Source organism: Silene latifolia, chromosome 2 (assembly GCF_048544455.1).
Source record: "Silene latifolia isolate original U9 population chromosome 2, ASM4854445v1, whole genome shotgun sequence".
In the NCBI taxonomy this organism is placed as follows: domain Eukaryota; kingdom Viridiplantae; phylum Streptophyta; class Magnoliopsida; order Caryophyllales; family Caryophyllaceae; genus Silene; species Silene latifolia.
The window spans coordinates 93468543-93487754 of NC_133527.1; the positions used below are offsets into that span (position 1 = coordinate 93468543).

General features: G+C 38.0%; 1 protein-coding gene and 1 long non-coding RNA gene across 2 annotated transcripts; both read left to right on the plus strand.

Moving 5' to 3' along the window:
* Positions 1–2483: 2483 nt before the first annotated feature.
* Positions 2484–3708, plus strand: LOC141629933 (uncharacterized). Its single transcript, XM_074442847.1, has 2 exons — positions 2484–3176; positions 3473–3708. Exons 1-2 carry the CDS (start codon positions 2711–2713, stop codon positions 3505–3507), a joined length of 501 nt encoding a protein of 166 aa, XP_074298948.1. The 5' UTR covers positions 2484–2710; the 3' UTR covers positions 3508–3708.
* A 4261-nt stretch (positions 3709–7969) lies between these two features.
* Positions 7970–13500, plus strand: LOC141642850 (uncharacterized). The gene is made up of 2 exons (XR_012543475.1): positions 7970–12407; positions 13025–13500. It is a non-coding gene; the product is annotated as an uncharacterized LOC141642850 (long non-coding RNA).
* The last annotated feature ends 5712 nt before the right edge of the window (positions 13501–19212 follow it).

A 19212-nucleotide genomic window follows, 5' to 3' on the forward strand; every position in this document is an offset into this window, starting at 1 on the left:
TGATTTTTTGTTCAAGGAAGCCAAATTCAGAACCTCAAACGATGATAGAAAGGAATTGGGGGAATATTATTCCAAAAGACGATATTATCCTTGACACAATAAACAAACTCTCTCTCTACTCCTTTTTCACTCAAAATCTCCTAAAACCAAGTAAATTAAGAAAATAAAAAAAAAGTAAGAATTTCGATTGGCATTGCAGAAGCCGAATCAGCGATACGTTAAAAAAATTAATCGCATCGTTAATTGAAATTAATTTTTTTTCCAAATCATTTATTCTATTCATTACTTGAATTACGACATGTTATAACTAATTTAGACAAAACATTGCGAAATTTAGTGGACATTCAAAATCATCCAACCCATGGCGAAAAGTTAATGTTCAACAATCAACCATGGGACAAATGTTGATATTCAACGTTAACCATGGCCAAATGTTGAATATCAACTTTGCACCATGGGCCAAACGTTGAACTTCAACAATTGGCCATGGTGAAACGTTGAATATCAACGCTTGGACAAATGGTTCATTGTTAATGTTCAACGTTTAGCCATGACCATCCCCTCCTTCCCCAAATTCGACTACCACAGCACACCTAAAGCCATCCAAATCGACACAAAAACCACCCCAATTCGACATTATCAAAAACCAATATCATAAATTTGCTCAATTTTGCATAATTAATGAAACAAAAGTAAAAAGGTAAAACCTTGGTAATTTCTCCAATACTTGAGTTCTTGGAGAAAACACAAAACTTGGATCTCATAATTACTCAAGCAAACCGAATTACCAAGTTGAAGAAGTAATTACTAAAGCACAATTTGGAGCACAATTTGATCAAAGGACGTACTTCTTTAGTTGTGTTTACGTTATTTGTTGGACGGGAGTTGGTGGTGGCGTGGTGGTAGTATGGTCTGGCGGCTAGGGGGTGGTGGTGGAACATGAGTTGTATTTTTGGGGTTTTTGAATTAAAGAGGTAAAGGGTGAGTTAGTGAGAGAGGGAGGGTACTATCGTCTTTTGAAATGATAACGTCGTCGATAGTTACTAAAACATCGTCGATGTTTTACCATCCGGAATGAATTCTTAGATCTTTTAATTAATCAAATTGGATTAAACTAAAGTGCCTAAACATAAATAGTGCACATTTAAAAAAAAAAAAGATCTCAAGCCGTAAAATATAAGCAACCCGATTTAAGTTAAAAATTAAGCCAATTAACCATTCAAGATTTTAACATTGATCTCCTTATACAGATTCTTCCACAAGATTATCGTTTTAGAGTCTCGAAACAATCTCATAGTTTTAAGATAGATGTTCCATAGATTATACTACTACTCCATAGAACATCTATTCTCCTTTGCTCTAATTCATCTCCGATATACAACTTGTATACTTTAGTGTTTTACTTAGAGAAAAAGAATTTAAAAAAAGAATTATACATCAGATGTATTATATCATACTCCGTATATAATTGGGTTTTTGTGTTTTTTCTAATCTTATAAAGTTTATAAGTTGCACGTTAGTTTTTGACGTCAAAACTCAAATTTTTCTAAGCTTATATGTAATGTTTTTGAGTTATATTTTAATTTATTTTTAGCTTAATATTTAAATTAATAAACTCAAAAACTTTATAATAAAACTCATAATTTTTAAAACAAGGCTCAAAAACTTTATCTTAATGCTCAGAAACTACGTACATCAGATGTATAGTCCACTTACTGTACTTAGGTTACTTATGCTGGTTGTATGACAATTAGAGCCGCCAGTCTTACCCGATCCAAGTGACCAGACTCGAATACGACACGACTAAACTCAAGAATATTGCAACCGGAAATTAACCCGACCCGACGATGGCCAGTTATTGAAGAATATTGAAGAATATTGTGTAGATAATATGCTAACCATATTTAGTTTATTGTATATCTTTTAGCCTTATTTGTAGGCATAGTATTAGGTAAGTAAATATCTTCTTGGTGTATAAGTAACGTAGCTTGTAACAAGTTCTCATTCATTCAATAACACAATCTTCACAATTCTTTTGTCTGTGTACTCTTGCCCGTCTTCATGGCATCAGAGTAGAATTTTTTTTTTCGATCCATTTTTTTTCCACATTCCTTTTCCTTTATCACAATGACGGGAGGAACAGACAACAAAAATACTCCAAAACAAGAGCACATACCCCCTTCTTCGCCTCTATATTTACACCCGAGTGAGAGCCCTAATCTATCTCTTTCGCAAATCATTTCGATGGAGACAATTATCAACTATGGGCAGACGCGGTGCGTAACGGTCTCGATGCTAAAAATAAATTGAGTTTCATCGAGGGAACCGTAAAGAGGCCAGATGTGGCGGAAGGTGCGGTTGAGACCATGGAGGCCGTTGCTTGGCGTCAATGCAACGCTATGATTAAAGCTTGGTTGAGAAATTCAATCAATCCGAAACTTCATCCAAGTATAGCTTTTTCCGCATTGCTGAAATTTGGAAAGAATTACGTGATCGATATTCCACCGGGAATGCACCACGGGTTCATCAACTAAAATCCGATTTAAATGAGTGCAAACAAGGGAAAAATCAATCCGTAGTCGAGTATTATACTCAACTCAAGGCTATTTGGGATGAACTCGGAAATTACACGAAGATACCCAAATGCACTTGTGGCGCGGCTGCTGCAATTATTAAAGATCGAGAGGAAGAAAAAGTACACCAGTTTTTGATGGGACTTGACACTACTCTCTATGGACATGTTCGATCCAATTTATTAATGGAGGATGAAATTGCCTCTTTGAGCAGGGTATACGCCTTGGTTTTGCGTGAAGAACGTCATCGAATGGTGACTAAAGTTAAAGAGGAGACCATGGAAGCAGCTATGGCCGCACAAGTAACGGGTAATTCTGCTCGTACTTCTGAACCGAATAAGGAGGAAGATGCAGTCACTGTCATCCGTTGCACGTATTGCAACAAATTGTGGCACACCGAGGACAAATGTTGGGAGAAACTCAAAATTAATGGCCGTGGCAGAGGCCGTGGGAAGAGCAGCCGAGGCCGAGGTGGACAGGGTCAGCACGCCAACGCCGCGACAACAACCAGTGACGATGGAAAGCAGGGATTCACACATGATGAGATGGCTCAATTAAGGTCACTTTTAAGCAATAAAAGTGAAGGTAGTCAATCAAAATCAGGTATGGATAACGATAATCATGGTCATTGGTTACTCGATAGCGGATGTTCGCATCATATGACAGGTAGACGAGAATTGCTAGATGATATTTGGCGTGGTGCGAAATCGACCGTGAGTCTTCCTGATGGGTCACGAATTGTGACAGAAGAACATGGGAAAGTCATTTTAAGTGACAATTTTATTCTTAAAGACGTCCTTTATGTGCCTTCGTTAACATGTGATTTAATATCGATACAACAATTAATTACGTAAAATAATTGTGTTGTAACTTTTTATAATGACCATTGTGTTATACAGGACCAATCTACGAGGATGAAGATTGGGAGGGGTGAGCACAGTGATGGGGTCTATTATTTCAAGGGTGAACGAAGAAATGTGGCAGCACAAGTTCATGTTGATGGCGCGAATTCGACTTTGTGGCACAAACGTCTTGGACACCCATCTAGCAGTATCTTACCTCTTTTCTCAAATTTAGTTGGTATTAATTTGTCTTGGAATTCTAGTAATATTTGTGACCCGTGTTGTCGGGCCAAACAAACTCGTTCTACTTTCAAATTAAATAATAAGAGAAGTACGGATTTATTCGCTCTTATACATTGTGACATTTGGGGACCATATCATGCTAAAAGTTTGTCGGGAGCACAGTACTTTCTTACCATTGTTGATGATAGAAGTAGGTTTGTTTGGGTCAAGTTAATGCGTGACAAGGGAGAAGTCACTGATCTTTTGATTAATTTTTGCAAAATGACAATGACCCAATTTGGTAAAGAAGTTAAGGTAGTACAAAGCGATAATGGGACGGAATTTTTATCAAATACTATGAAAGCCTTTTATAGCGAACATGGTATGCTTTTTCAAACTAGCCAAGTCGACACCCCACAACAAAATGGTAGGGTGGAACGGAAACATAGGCACATCCTAGAAAAAGCTAGAGCTCTTCGTTTTCAAGGGAATTTACCCATTAAATTTTGGGGAGAATGTGTTTTAACCGCTGCATATCTAATAAATAGAACACCCACCCGCATCCTCGATGGGTTAACTCCTTTTGAAATTTTGTATGGAAAGCAACCATGTTTTGACAATATTCGGGTTTTTGGAAGTATTTGTTATGCCCATAATAAGGATAAGCCAAAAGACAAATTTAATGAAAGAGGCAAAAGATGCATTTTCATAGGTTATCCCGGTAGCAAAAAGGGGTGGCGAGTTTATGACATAAAGAAAAATCAAATTTTTGAATCAAGGGATGTCATTTTCTATGAGCATACCTTTCACTTTGCCAATCAGGAAAACATACCCGACACTCAGAAAAGTCATTTACCCGAAATGCCAGCCGTTGTGGATGAGTTTGTTGATGAAATTGATGATGGTGTTAGGAACTTACAAAGAAGAAATGAGGGATGACAAGAGCACTACTGCTGCTGCGAATGACACTGAACACGAGCTCAACAGTGCGCCCAACACTGAACACGGGACTGAAAAGGATGCATCAGACGGACCAATTGCAGGAAATGATACCACTGCCATCGCTCCCAACGTGACCAACAAAGGCGCTGCTAACAGATTCTGGTTACGTGCACGCACACGAGCCAGAAGGGAGAGGTGCGCGTGCTAAATTTGATCCGTATTGGAAGAAAGATTACTACTGCAAGTCCACACGAATCATAGACCCCACTGTTGCTGCTGCTCATTCACCTCAATCGACATCCACAAAGAAAGGTACTAGATATCCTTTGGCTAATTATGTTACTACCAATTATTTTTCTGATAATTACAGGAGCTATTTGGCAAAAGTCGATGCAATCCGTGAACCGAGAAATTATAATGAGGCATCAAAAATTCGAGAGTGGCAGGAAGCCATGGGTAAAGAATTCGATGCCCTTGAGGGCAATGGCACATGGCAGATTGTTGAACTTCCAAAGGGTAAGAAACCAATTGGATGTAGATGGGTTTACAAAGTGAAGTATAAGGCGGATGGGTCTATTGAACGATACAAGGCAAGACTTGTCGCACAAGGATACACACAAGTGGAGGGAATTGATTATCATGAGACCTTTGCACCCGTTGCGAAGATGACGAGTGTGCGTTGCTTACTTGCTGTTGCTGTTTCGAAAGGATGGGACATCACACAACTAGATGTAAATAACGCATTCCTTCACGGAGATTTAGAGGAAGAAGTTTACATGAGGATGCCACCGGGTTTCGAAAATGGCAGATCAAATAAAGTTTGCAAGTTAAGAAAATCTTTATATGGACTCAAACAAGCATCGAGAAATTGGTTTGCTAAATTAACCAACTCATTGACGAGGTATGGGTTCATACAATCTTTAGCTGATTATTCATTATTCACTTTCAATAAGGATGGCGTTTTCATTGGAGTTTTAGTTTACGTCGACGACATGATAATTGTTAGTGATAATGAAGAGGCGAGTAAGCGTCTCAAGGTTTTTCTTAACAAAAGTTTCGGTATCAAAGACCTTGGCCGGCTTAAATATTTCCTTGGAATTGAGGTTGCAAGTAGTTCGAAAGGTCTCTTTCTTAGTCAAAGAAAATACGCTCTAGAAATTATAAAAGAGGCGGGATTGGAAGGAGCTAAGCCAACAGAACTGCCCATGCAGCCGAACCATTCATTAGCATTGGCCGAAGGTGAATTACTTCGAGACCCCATGGTGTATCGACGATTAGTGGGTAGACTCATCTATTTGACAATTACTAGGCCGGATTTGGTGTATGCGGTTCACATTCTAAGTCGGTTTGTACATGCTCCAAGACGTGAACATATGGATGCGCTTTTGAGAGCCATTCGGTATCTTAAAGGAAGTCCGGAAAGGGAATTGTTATTGGCGAGATAATGACTTATTACTACGTGGCTATTCGGACTCGACTATGCACGGTGTCCATTGACGAGGAGGTCCTTGATCGCTATTTCGTTACATTGGGAAATTCCCCAATTTCGTGGAAAGCTAAAAAGCAAACTACGGTAGCGAAGTCAAGCGCAGAGGCGAAATACCGTGCCATGGGAGCCGTGACAAGTGAGGTTATTTGGTTAAAGTCTTTCCTAAGTTCACTTGGCATCATACATGATACTCCAATTCAAATATTTTGTGATAACACGGCGGCCCTTCATATTGCTAAGAATCCCGTTTTTCACGATCGTACAAAGCACATTGAAGTTGACTGTCATTTTGTACGACATCATATTTTGAATAAGACCATCTCAACTGCTTACCTACGAAGTAAAGACCAACTGGCAGATATTTTCACAAAGGCATTAGGCGGAGAAGCTTTTCAATATTTACGTTCCAAGTTGGGCATTAGCTTACCAAGTGCTCCAACTTGAGGGGGAGTATTGAAGAATATTGAAGAATATTGTGTAGATAATATGCTAACCATATTTAGTTTATTGTATATCTTTTAGCCTTATTTGTAGGCATAGTATTAGGTAAGTAAATATCTTCTTGGTGTATAAGTAACGTAGCTTGTAACAAGTTCTCATTCATTCAATAACACAATCTTCACAATTCTTTTGTCTGTGTACTCTTGCCCGTCTTCACCAGTAACTTAATACGACCAGATAATCATTGACGCAAGCTCAAACCCGACCCCACCAATCTGAACCCGACCCCGGTATTGACCCGATAAAGTTTATAAGCCGACAATTATTAAACTTAATATTGATCAAAATGAAAGTTATTTAGTGCTGAGTTTGACTTAATAATGAAATAACTAAACCAAACAATGATCGAAAAACTAATTCTAATAGGTTAAAAATTGAAGTAATTTAATGCGATTAAAATAACTAGACCCGATAATAATCCGACCCGAATCCATCCCTACACATCATCTGACCCGAAATGACAGATCCCAACCCGACTCAACTTAAAAGGATCGGATAGGCTACCCGATATGACCGGATCCCAATATAAATCAACCCGACTTATCTTGACCCAAACCCGATTCAACTTACCCAATTACCACCTCTAAATTGACAATACTACTCCAACACATAAACATCTATGGCATCTTTAATATCATACGGAGTACATGGATTTGACAAAAACTTGCACATAGGCATTGTCCATTGTTCGTACACTTGTCGCTATTATCCATCTAACTAACCTTTGTAACAAAGTAGATGTACTTCAGTAAGCAACTATTGGTTGAAAAATTCTTCTCATACTTAAAGGTAATACAATACATAAAATATTATAAAGGTTTAGGTGTAAGAAGGCCACGAAATTTTTTTAACTAATTAGATTTTCTTTTTCTGTGAAAATAACAAAAGAAACTCTGTTCATTTCCACCTACGGAGTATCTAATACTCACCTCAATCTCATTGACCAACGCAAATATGGAGTATTTTCTTACATGTACCTTCATGTGAAATACTTTTTTTATGTTTTTCAATCTGTCATTTTAATATTTCAAAACATCTAATTTTATGTTAATTGCCACTCCCTACGTCGCATCCTAATTATGTATTATTTATTTATTTTGACATAAAAAATAAGGAAATGAGAAAAAGAAGAAAAACATATGAGTACAGTTCCTCAAAAAAAAAAACATATGGGTAAAGTAATGAGTTTTCTCACAAGTCCACTTACCCATATTACAAATCCAGTTGTCCAATTGTCTAACCTTTACCAAAATAGAAATATATAACAATTAAGTGAGATACCTCAAAACAGAAATAAACAACAATTGACCGTATCAGAGGGAGTATTAAAGTAAATAAATATATATTATTATAATCTTAATGCTCATATAAAAGAGTTCTTCATAAACAATGTCATGATTATAAATTTTAAAATTTGTGAAAATATATTTTTGTATACAATTTAAATTCAAGATAAATTTCATATATGTATTTTTTTTTTTGTGGAACTGTGAGTATATATATTAATCATCAATCAAGTACACCATTACAACCATTCTGCAGATTCCAAACCTTAGTCTATTACATCACTGATGTAATCTAATACAAGCTTTTGTTCCTACACCAGTCCAAAATCTTATGCTCCATGTAACCTACAAAAGTCATACTTAATCTCAACTTGACATCCACTTTGATGCTACGAAGCAGCAGTTCAGGCCTAGGGACATACATTTCCACTCTTTTAGTTTTGAGCCATCCAAATTTGATAGTAGAGAGCCACTACAATGGAGCACTTCAACATTCTTATCAGCATGGGCTGTCTTCTGTCTTTGAGCAGAAGTTCTCCAGCTTGCAATCCATTATTTTCAATTCTCAGCCATACATGAAGGATACTAAAGCAGGCTTTAATGTAAGGACAATCTTCACATAAATGATGGTGAGATTCATGAAACTGGTCACATAGGAAACACATAACAGACTCACAAATACCCATCTTTTCCAATCTGTCTAGAGTAAGCAGTCTACCCCTTTGAATCAACCACATTATAAACATATGCTTGGGAACATTGTACTTATTCCAAACCATAGCTTTCCAAGTTACTTTCTGATCATCACTTCTGTTCAGGTCATACCCTTTATCAATAGTGTATGCATCAGTGTCATTTTGCCGCATTCCAGTCTCATATGCTTCTTTAAACTTGTCTTTAACATCACAAATATTTCTCCATGCCCAAGAGCTGTTAGGAGTTGAACTATAATTCATCCAGGGCCTTCCCTTCAGATATATACTATCCACCCATCGAATCCATAGCAAATCTTTTTTTCAATTGAATCCATCATGCTAGTTTTCCTATGGCAACAAGATTCCAAGTTCTACTATCAATTAGACCTTGCCCTCCTAAATCCTTACCCTTGCAACGAACATTCCATCCTACCAATGGAGCTTTGGAATAAGATTCACCCCTTTCCGATAAAAAAATTCTTGCATAGAGCTTGAATCCTATCCATTACCCCAATAGGTAAAACAAAAAACTGGGACCAATAGTTGTGTATAGTGGCTAGTACAGCCTTGACCAGGACCAACTTGCTTGAATATGAGAGTTTTCTTTTATTCCATCCTCTAATTCTAACAAGCATCTTATCCACTAGAATGTTGCAATCAATCTTAGTCAACATCTTATGAGATATATAAACCCCTAGATATTTAAAAGGGAGCTCACCTCTTTTAAAGCCAGTTACACCAAGAATATGTTAGAAATTATTAATCACATTAATTTACATATTCATATATGAAACAATTTATTTAGTCATAAAATAAATTTTAGATCTTATGCATGCAAACATAAATAAGATAAGAGAAGAAATCATTGTTATATGATTTCGGTTTTATGGGCACCAACAAGATCTCCTTCATTAGTTCTTGAAATTTTCCAATAATGGATGAACATTCATGACTTCAAAATAGAAGCCTCCAATAAGTAGCACCCAAGACTATCCCAAAATCCCACAAACTAACATGTATCTTAGATATTTATAATGTGGTTTACCTTAAAATCGACTTAATACTCATATACTACTACTAGTATTATTAGTGTTTGATTTGTACAAATTTGATTCATAAAACTTGATTTTATGAAGAACAAGAGAGAGAAGGTTGTTGGGTTTTCATAAAACATGAGAGAATGAATTATGGAGAAAAATCTCTCTATATTTCTCTCCAAAAACCGGTGGGATTAAGTGGTTTTGGACCATTTTTCTGTTTCCTTTTTGTCTTCACAAGACAAATTGTGTAGTTCGTCTATCGTATCGTATCAAGTCATTGTAAATAACGAATGAATAAGACAAATAAATAAGACAAAACTTCTAAAATTTGCCCACCAATTTCGGTTTTGATGTGTAATATGGAGTCCATTTTATTTTTTTGTCAATTGTACAATTGTATGTCATGTGACATGTGACATGTCTTATGTCATGTTTTAATTTAAAATGCATAATTAACAAATTAAATATCATTTACAAATTAAATAAATCACATTTAACAAATTGACTAGTAATTCAAAATTACTTTCTCATAAAATGGTCATTTAAATACTAGTTTGTATAATTCACAACATCTTGTAATTATAACTAACTTATCATTCTCATCTCGCGTGTTTCGCAAACACCGATTAATTTTAGTAATATAACTTCTTAAATTACTAAATAAAATCTTATTTAATCACATTATAATAAGATGTAATTTTCTCTCTTATGATAATAATTTGTTCAATTTTAAGGAATTAATTAATCTGTATCGACATACAATTGATTAACCTTTTTTTCAATTAAGGGAATCGTCCTTTAGGTGTGACCTCAAGGGATCAACTGATCACCACCGTCAAGACGATTAAAGAATGTCAAACTCTAGCCAGCCAATCATTACCGATATGTGTGGACCAGTTGACTATATATGTTATGTATCATCCCTTTCGTATTCTTGATATGAGATTTAAATATGTGATCAATATGATCGACAATTGTGATCGCATTATTGTCGGGGACACTTACTCCAACAGAATAGACTCAGCAAGTTCACTTGCCACCCCATTCATATAGATATCTCAATTTTCACAGCTTATATTCATACCAGTAGTAGCTGTGAATACCTTAAAAGCTTCCACAAGAATGGTAATAGATTTGAGATCACCTTTACAGAAGAGTAATAAGTCATCAGCAAATATTAGGTGTGTCATCTTCATCTTCTTACACAGTGGATGATAGGAAAATCCCGGGAGCTCAACCACTTTCTCTATTAATCTAGACAAGTATTCCATACAAATAATGAATAACAAAGGAGAAATTGGGTCCCTTTGTCTGAGCCCTCTCTTGCCCTTAAAATAGCCATGGGTTTGACCATTTAAGCCAATAGAAAAAGATGGAGAGCTTATACATTGCATTATAAGGTCACTTAACTTAGGAGGATAGTTTAAGCACTCAAGCATCTGTTTCACACTATTTCATTCAATAGAATCATAAGCTTTTATGAGGTCCACTTTTAGCAAACACCTAGGGGACACACACTTCCTAGTATAGAGCCTTACCAGATCTTGAGTAATCAGAATATTACCAAGTATAGTTCTCCCCTTAATGAAGGCACTATGTGCAGGATTAATAACTTCAGGCAAGGAATTTGCAATTCTCTCACAAATGAGCTTTGAGATAATCTTGTACAACACATTACAACAGGCTATTGGCGAAATTCATTAACATGTTTTGGCTCATCTACTTTAGTAATGAGAATGAGATTAGTAGAATTGACCTGCTGAAGAAGCTTGTCATTGATAAAAAAAAATCTTATATAACAGCACAAATGTCTTTTTTGATGATATTCCAGGTCGATTTATAAAACTTGCTTGTATATCCATCTGGCCCTGGGCTTTTCTCATTAGGAATAGCATGTATAATAGCCCTAATTTCCTCCTCACTTGGCATTATACATATAGCATCCCAACTAAAACTACTAATTCTATTCCCAGACTCAGCATCATGCTTCAAAACATCTTCAGTTGCTGAACTACTACCTAACAATTGATGATATTAATCCACAAAAGCCCTCAGAATCTCTTCAGGATCCTTCCATTCCTCCCCATCTCCATTTTGAATCTGAAGGACCTTATTATGTAGTTGTCTCTTCCTGATTAATTGATGGAACATAGCAGTATTTGCATCACCATCTCTTACCCATGCACATTTAGCTTTTTACTTAAGAAACTCCTTTCTAGATATAGCTAATAAATGGTAAGATTCTCGTGCTTGTTTCTCCTTATCCATCAGTTGACAATTATAAGGATCCCCTTGTAACTGTTTTGAGCTTCAATCATGGCTTTATATGCAATATCAACATTCCTTCAATGTCTGAGAATAAAGAGCAGTTTAACTTCTTTATAGCAGGTTTCATCAGTTTCAATTTCTTACAAACCTGAAACATAGCTGTTCTAGCAATTTGGATATCCCAATTCTCTTGAACAGTTTGAGCAAATTTAGGAGCTCTACACCACATATTAAAAAAATTTGAATGCTCTTTTCTTCACATCTCCTTGTGCTCCAGCAGTCACTAGAGAATGGCAATGATCAAATTCCCCTTTAGGGTTAAACTGAGCACAATAATCATTCCAAGCAGTAAGCCAACAAAAAGAAAAACTCAATTCGCATAATTCAAAGTCTTTATTATATGGCGATTTTTGCTCCCATGTTGCATTTGTATCATATGGGGAGTTGATTAATTATTACGGAGATTGTGAGTTCTGTGCTTGCTAATAGCACCGTGTCGATTGAAGATTTTGAGCAAGAAGTTGGATATTGTCATATGGTTTTGTTTAGGTACTAGCTTGATCATCTATACCTCCACATTTCCATAAATGTTTTGCCTCTTCTTACCTATTACCTCACATATCCAAATTTACCTCGGCATGTGTCATGGTCATTTGTTTGGTTGGAATGCATATGTACGGTTGTAGAGATTACTTTCATATTAGATTGCAGGCATGTTCTTATAGGTCGTAGTTAGGTGAGTGTCACTACAAAATGAATTCTTTCTATCTTCACATATACTCACCTGTATTTTTTTTGAGTGATCTGAGCGACCCGTGAGAGTCCAATTTGATAAGTCTCTACAGTTGACGGTTCAGCAGTTTTTAACGACTACATAACTCGTTTGCATGATTCACATTGCTAATTAATTGTTGGTTACTGCATTAAATTGGTTTAGGCTTTACAGTTTGCATTTCGCTCTGAGATTGAACGCGTTCCATTAGGTTTTAGGATCGAGTCTAGTTCTTGCTTGGGGACAAGCAAGGGTTTGGTTTGGGGAAGTTTGATGCGTGTCCTAAATATGATGTTTTACACCCCATTTTACACGCATTTCAGAGCTAATTTGTGTAGTTTAAGCTACTATTTGCCCATTTCGTCTACTTTCGTATTTTTATGTAATATTGCAGATTTATGCGGAAATGAGTAGATATTGAGCCAAATCCATCCCCAAGTATCTTGCATTGCGTTTGACGTGAAGTATTTACTCAAGGAACGAGCTTGGTGCGCATTTCGAGGCCTGAAAGATAATTTTCTGAAGAATTAGAAACGGATTACCAGCTACTTCAGTCGATCGACCGCTGCCCTTAGTCGATCGACCAGACCACGAGTTCCAGTAGCTACTGTTCAGCGAAGAGCAGTCGATCGACTGCCTTGCATGGTCGATCGACCAAGCCGCTATTTCAGACGTGAATTAATAGAACGAGATTTTCAAAGCCCGTGGTAATTAGGTTTTAGGAAATAAGAACTACGTTGTATCCTATATAACGTAACTTTAGTTTTCAGCATAAGGGGAGCCCTTTTATCTAGTTTTTATCAAGTTCTATTATCAGTAATTAGGGTTCTAAATATTGTTTTCGTTTTCAATACAATTACTTTTGCATTCGGTTTTTGGGATCATTATTCTGCAATTCCATTCGGTATTCTTCTACTCTTATTTCAGTTTTATTGCTTTATTGTCGTTCATAGAATAGGATTGCTAGATTAGTTTCCCGAAGCCGAAATTATCGTCTTATGTTAATCGTTTATTTAGCCGTTTTAATCATGAATTCTGTAGTTTTATTAGTCAATTTTATTGTTGTTATTATTTCCAGTATGAGTAGCTAAACCCCTTGTGCTAGGATGTAGGGGAACTGTAGGTTAGGCGGCATTAGAATTAGGAAGCTCTAATCGCGCCATGGTCGATCGACTGGGTTCCCTGGTCGATCGACTGGCCACGTGAGTATTAGTTTCGTTTTAATTAATTTAATTGCCATGTTTGACGAATCGAGTGCACGCGACTAGTTGAATGTCTAGGATTTGACCGACCCAAAAAAGATCGAAAGATAGGGAAGGGAGATAGCCTACCTAATTAAGACGACTAAATTAATGAGATCGAGAGATAAGTTAATTTAGCCTTTTTAGTCACTTTTCAGGACGAAAGTTAGCATTAGTGATATTAGGGACCTGTAGCGAGATCAAAAGATGCTACCTGTGAGAGTGGACCGAGTAGGACCTCTTATTTTCCCGTTTCACGCGTTTGTTTTAGACGTACCTAGTATACTGCCGCCGAAACTACAGTGAACCGACCATCTTAGCACCCTTTTAATATCTGTTTTCATCAATTAGGTTAGTTTACTGTTCTTTTATTGCCATTAGTATAGAACAAATCAAATCAAACCCCCACATCTGTTACCTTGGACTTAAAATTAGACAACTATAAATTGCACCGCCTTCCTGTGGTTCGACCCTGTTACCAATAGCTTCTGTTAGTTTTAATAGGTATTATAAATTTTATCCTTGGTGCACACAACGACATGCATCAAATTTTGGCGCCGTTGCCGGGGAGGAAATTGTTTAAAATTATTAGTTGTTTTATTTTTTTTAGTCTTTCTTTTAGTTTAAGGGACATCTGTTCCTTAAACTATTCTCATATTCTACTTATAGTTTTTTCTTATGCGCAGGTCACAGGGTGGTGAATTACAACCGTTCAATCCTGAGATTGAGAAGACTTTGCGTGAGTTGAGACGATCATCTAGAGTATTGCCGACAGAAGAAGAGCTGAGTACTCTGTCTAGTTACTACGAGAACGAGCTATTTGAGGAGGATCCACATTCATCTCCGGTCTCCACTTCTTCAGCTGAGACCGTCACATGTCCAGATTTTCCAGTCATGGCTGAAGAAGCGAGTATATCCAGTCACTCTGAGTCGACAGCTGCGAATATTTACAAAGGATTCGCATTAACCGGGGAGGACAGAAAATTCGAGCCGAAGCCTTCGTATATTAACTTGGTTGAGAGAAACCAATTCGGGGGAGCTGCAAATGAAGATGCAGCTAAGCACATGGAGACATTCATTGATTATTGTTGTTCCATGCCCCCACCAACCGGTGTGACCCAGGACCAGGTGAAGGAAACTATGTTCATATTCTCCCTTCGTGATGCTGCAAGGGAGTGGTACAGAGACCTGGATCGAGCTGCTAATGGGATCACTGACTGGAATTCTTTGGCCCTAGCGTTCTACAAGAAGTATTTCTCTGCCTCGAAGACTAATGCCATTAGAGCTCAGATCACGAGCTTTAAACAGGGTCCGGATGAGAACTTTCACGAGGCGTGGGTCCGTTTCAAGAAGCTGGTGCGAACCATTCCGCACCATGGGTTTGAAAAGTGGAGCCTATACAATCAGTTCTATAATGGGCTCTATGACGATCAGAGAGCTATCCTGGATGCGGCAGCTAGTGGCAGGTTCCAGGAGAATGTTGGAGAGACTAAGGGGTGGAAAATTATTGATGATTTGGCCACCCATAAAGCTGAGTATGGGAATTCTAGAGGAAATCAAAGGAGGAGTGCCGAATCCCCTTCTGTAGCTGGATTAGAGGCTCTCACGGCGAGATTCGATAAGTATGAGTTGGGAGGTGCTTCAAACGGAGGGATCTATCATGTGAATGCTGTTTCAGACGGTCCTTTCGTCTGCAAGAGATGTGGAGGAGAAGGACATGTTTCAGACAACTGTCCTAATCCCTATGAGTCTTGTGCTGCCTTTCAACATTATAGGCAGACAAACACTTATTATGAGCCGAATGTCCATCCGAACTTGAGGTGGAGTAGCCAAAATGTCTTGAATCCGACTCAACCTCCACAGCAGCAGCAGCAGCAGAATTATGTGCCCCCTCATAAGCAGCAACAGCCGTACCAAAAGCCTCCGTATGTTCCTCAGTAGCAGCAGCAATCCCAAAGTTCTGATTTCAATGAGTTGAAAAACTTGTTGCTGAAAGAGTCTCAAGATAGAGAGGCCGGGATGAAGATGTTGGAAAGCCAAATTGCTCAATTGGCAAGCAAGAATACAACGCGAGCTCTAGGACATTTACCGACTCAGACTGACCAAAAGGAGACCCTTAATGCCATTACTTTGAGGAGTGGGGCTACCCTTGATGGGCCTGCTATGGTCGAGGGAGCCACTGAAAAAGATGAGGCGGAACCGAGTAAGAAGAAAGCTGGAGCGAACAGTGGAAAGAAAAAGACGATTACCAGGTATATCAGTCGATCGACTGATATACCCAGTCGATCGACCAGTCCGCGACAAACAGTAGCTTCTGGTCCTGTAGAAGTCAGTCGATCGACTGACCAACCTGGTCGATCGACTGACAGTGCTGCGGATAGTGAATGTTTTCGACCTCCAATGCCTAATAACTTGAGGCATCACTTGTTTCGGGGTACGACAACTCCAAAAATATTGAGTCAAGACCCAAATGCTGATGGGTCAGTCCCGGTTCCAAAATATGACCCGATGACGATTAATGGCTCATTTTTGAGACGGTCTGAAGAGGGTTCGAGTTACAACAAAGAGAAGGTCGTGGATTTTCAGCCTAAATCCACTGACGCCGGCATGAGAGACCTAGAGGAGAGGGCTATGTTACTTCTTTCAGCCCCCTATCCGGAGAGATTGGTGCCGACAAAGGAACAAGTATCGTTTAATAAATTTGAAAATGTTGTTCGTAGCTTAAACGTACAAGTTCCTGTTCTTGAATTAGTTAATCAAGTGCCTGCTTACATGAAATTTATGAAGCAACTTTTATCTAAAAAGAAGTCACTTGACACTGTGCATACTGTCGCACTAACTGATGAGTCATGTTCTTATTTGACCCATATTGCACCTCATAAGCTAGAAGACCCAGGTAGTTTTTCAGTCCCATGTAATATTGGCACCTTTCCTATTGAAAAGGCCTTGTGTGACCTAGGAGCCAGTATTAGTGTAATGCCTTTGAGTCTTGCTAGAAAGCTGAAATTGACTAGGTTTGCAGTTACCAACATGACAGTACATATGGCTGACCGATCTGCGGTCCAGTCTATAAGAGTCTTAGAGGACATTCCCGTGCAAATAGGAAAGTTCTTTTTCCCTGTTGACTTCGTTGTACTAGATATGCATGAGGATGCCCACATTCCTATCATATTGGGTAGACCATTTCTGCACACTGCTGGTACAGTTATAGATGTTGGTTCGGGAACTTTGACCTTCAAAGTAGGTAAACATTCCATTGTCTTTGCCCAGACAGCTAAGAAGAAAGACCCCATGTGGCCAGTAACTTGTAATACGGTTTCTGAAAAGAAATCTTATTTGTGCTTCCTGATATGCCTGTTTCTTCTATAACACCTCCGCCCCAGATTTGGAGCAAATTGGAGGAAGATTCTTCTGTTTTGGATATTGTAGGAGCTGGTTTGGGGAAGGAAGAGCTACATGTCGCTCCAACTGTGAGGGAGCCAATCGTTCAAAGAGGTGGTCTAGGATGCCTTAGCTATGGCACGGACGAGGAGCCCGATGATGAGCCAGTCAAAGTGACGGATTCCGATTTGGATTCTGACGAGCTGGAGGAGGTCATTGAGTGGGAAGATGTCCGACACGTTGATCCGTTGAGTTTAGCGGATGTTGGAGTTGAGAAAAGTGCAGCTGAGAAGATGAGTACTGTAGAGGCTACCTCTTGTAGCCAGAAGCCGACCAAGTGGGCCATTCTGTGGCCGTTCTTGATCAACTATTAGTTGATCACATGCTTCACAAACATTTTATTGCTTTCGTTAAACTCTTTTTATTGCTTTTGTGTGCGCGAGACTTCGCATTTTATAAGTCTGCTTAGGATTTTATACACTTTATACAGTTACTTTAGGTTTTGCGCAATTTTGGGCGTGTTATTATGTGTATTTGCAGGTTTATAGACCTTGTTAGCTTAAGTTATCGAGCTAATTCGAAGAAATCAGAAAGTTACAGCAGGTTTCCCAGTCGATCGACTGCCCCCTATGGTCGATCGACTGAGCTGCGACTTCAAGGAGCTTCTGCTCCTGTTCATTCCGGTCGATCGACTGCCAGCTATGGTCGATCGATCATTGTCGCTGCTGTACCTGTTCACGACCTTTCCCCTGCTGTGTTTAGTCGTTTTACGGAATTAAGGGAGTCTTCCCTCCTCTTTATTTTCCGACATATTTCTGTTTTCTTCCGTTTTTAATTTTTGCACATGATTACCGCTTCCACATCGCTTTCTCGGATTTTTGCGTGGTATTATTTGTCTTTTCAGGTACCTTTTGGTAGCACTGTTAGCTACTGAAACCTCCTAGCTCACGCTGGTTTGAGGAGGTTTCCTTTTGCTGCGCTTAAAGGCTTGTGAGTTTCCGAGTTCTTACTTCATGTTTTGTTTAGTTAATTTATCGCAAATTCCCGTTTTCCTTTAATTTCATTATATGATTTTGCACAATGGGGACATTGTGTGATTTGGTTTGGGGAAGGGCTTTGCGTTGCATTTCATTTGCTTGCATTCACGTTTATATTTTTGTCTTGCATTTGTTATTTATTTTCCCTTATATATACAAAAAAATAATTTCAGAAAAAATTAAAAATTCAAAAAAATTCAAAAAATTGCACGTTTATTTTAGCATGTAGGTCGAGTCGGAACGGTAGTATTTCAATGATGACATTGCATTTTCAGCTGTTTTATGCCTAAGCCTTGCTAATTGACATGTTTTTAGTAGAATCATATATGCATATCTACGAGTTTTCGTTAAATTATTTTGCTGGACTTGAGACTTGATTTAAAATTTTGGCAAACTACATCATTTTTTGAGGTTTAGAGCCTATAACTGGTGTCATTCATGACCAGTTTATCTAGGATTGTGAGTAGTACTCCTTATGAGACATGTTACGTTAATATGCATAAATATGAACTTGATCTGCTTAATACCTGTATGCTTTCGGTTCGTGGTTAGTTGACACATGTGGTAGAGGTCCCCTTTTCTCATTTTACCCATAAGCTCCACACTGCCAAAAATAGCCTTTTTGTCCCGTTAATTACATCCTACATTTAGCCTGCCTTTGTCAAGCTAGTAGTTTACGTTCTTGGGATTGTTACTTTATTTTTGGTAGCTAATGCTCATTTTGAGATGATGTTGGGAAAAGATGAAAAAGGGAAGAAAGGAACAAAAGAAAAAAAGAAGAAAAATGTTTCGAAAAAGATAAAAAAAGAGTGCTGTACTGTAGATGTGGTCGATCGACTGATCATCTTGGTCGATCGACTGAAGCTCGAAAAAAAAAATAAAAACTCAATTCGCATAATTCAAAGTCTTTATTATATGGTGAT

Excerpts from the sequence above, each read along its gene's own strand:
- LOC141629933 (XM_074442847.1), top strand. The coding sequence starts at position 2,711 with ATGGGACTTGACACTACTCTCTATGGACATGTTCGATCCAATTTATTA. Across the intron at positions 3,177-3,472 it reads AGGTAGTCAATCAAAATCAG|GACCAATCTACGAGGATGAA; the intron begins GTATGGATAACG and ends TGTGTTATACAG.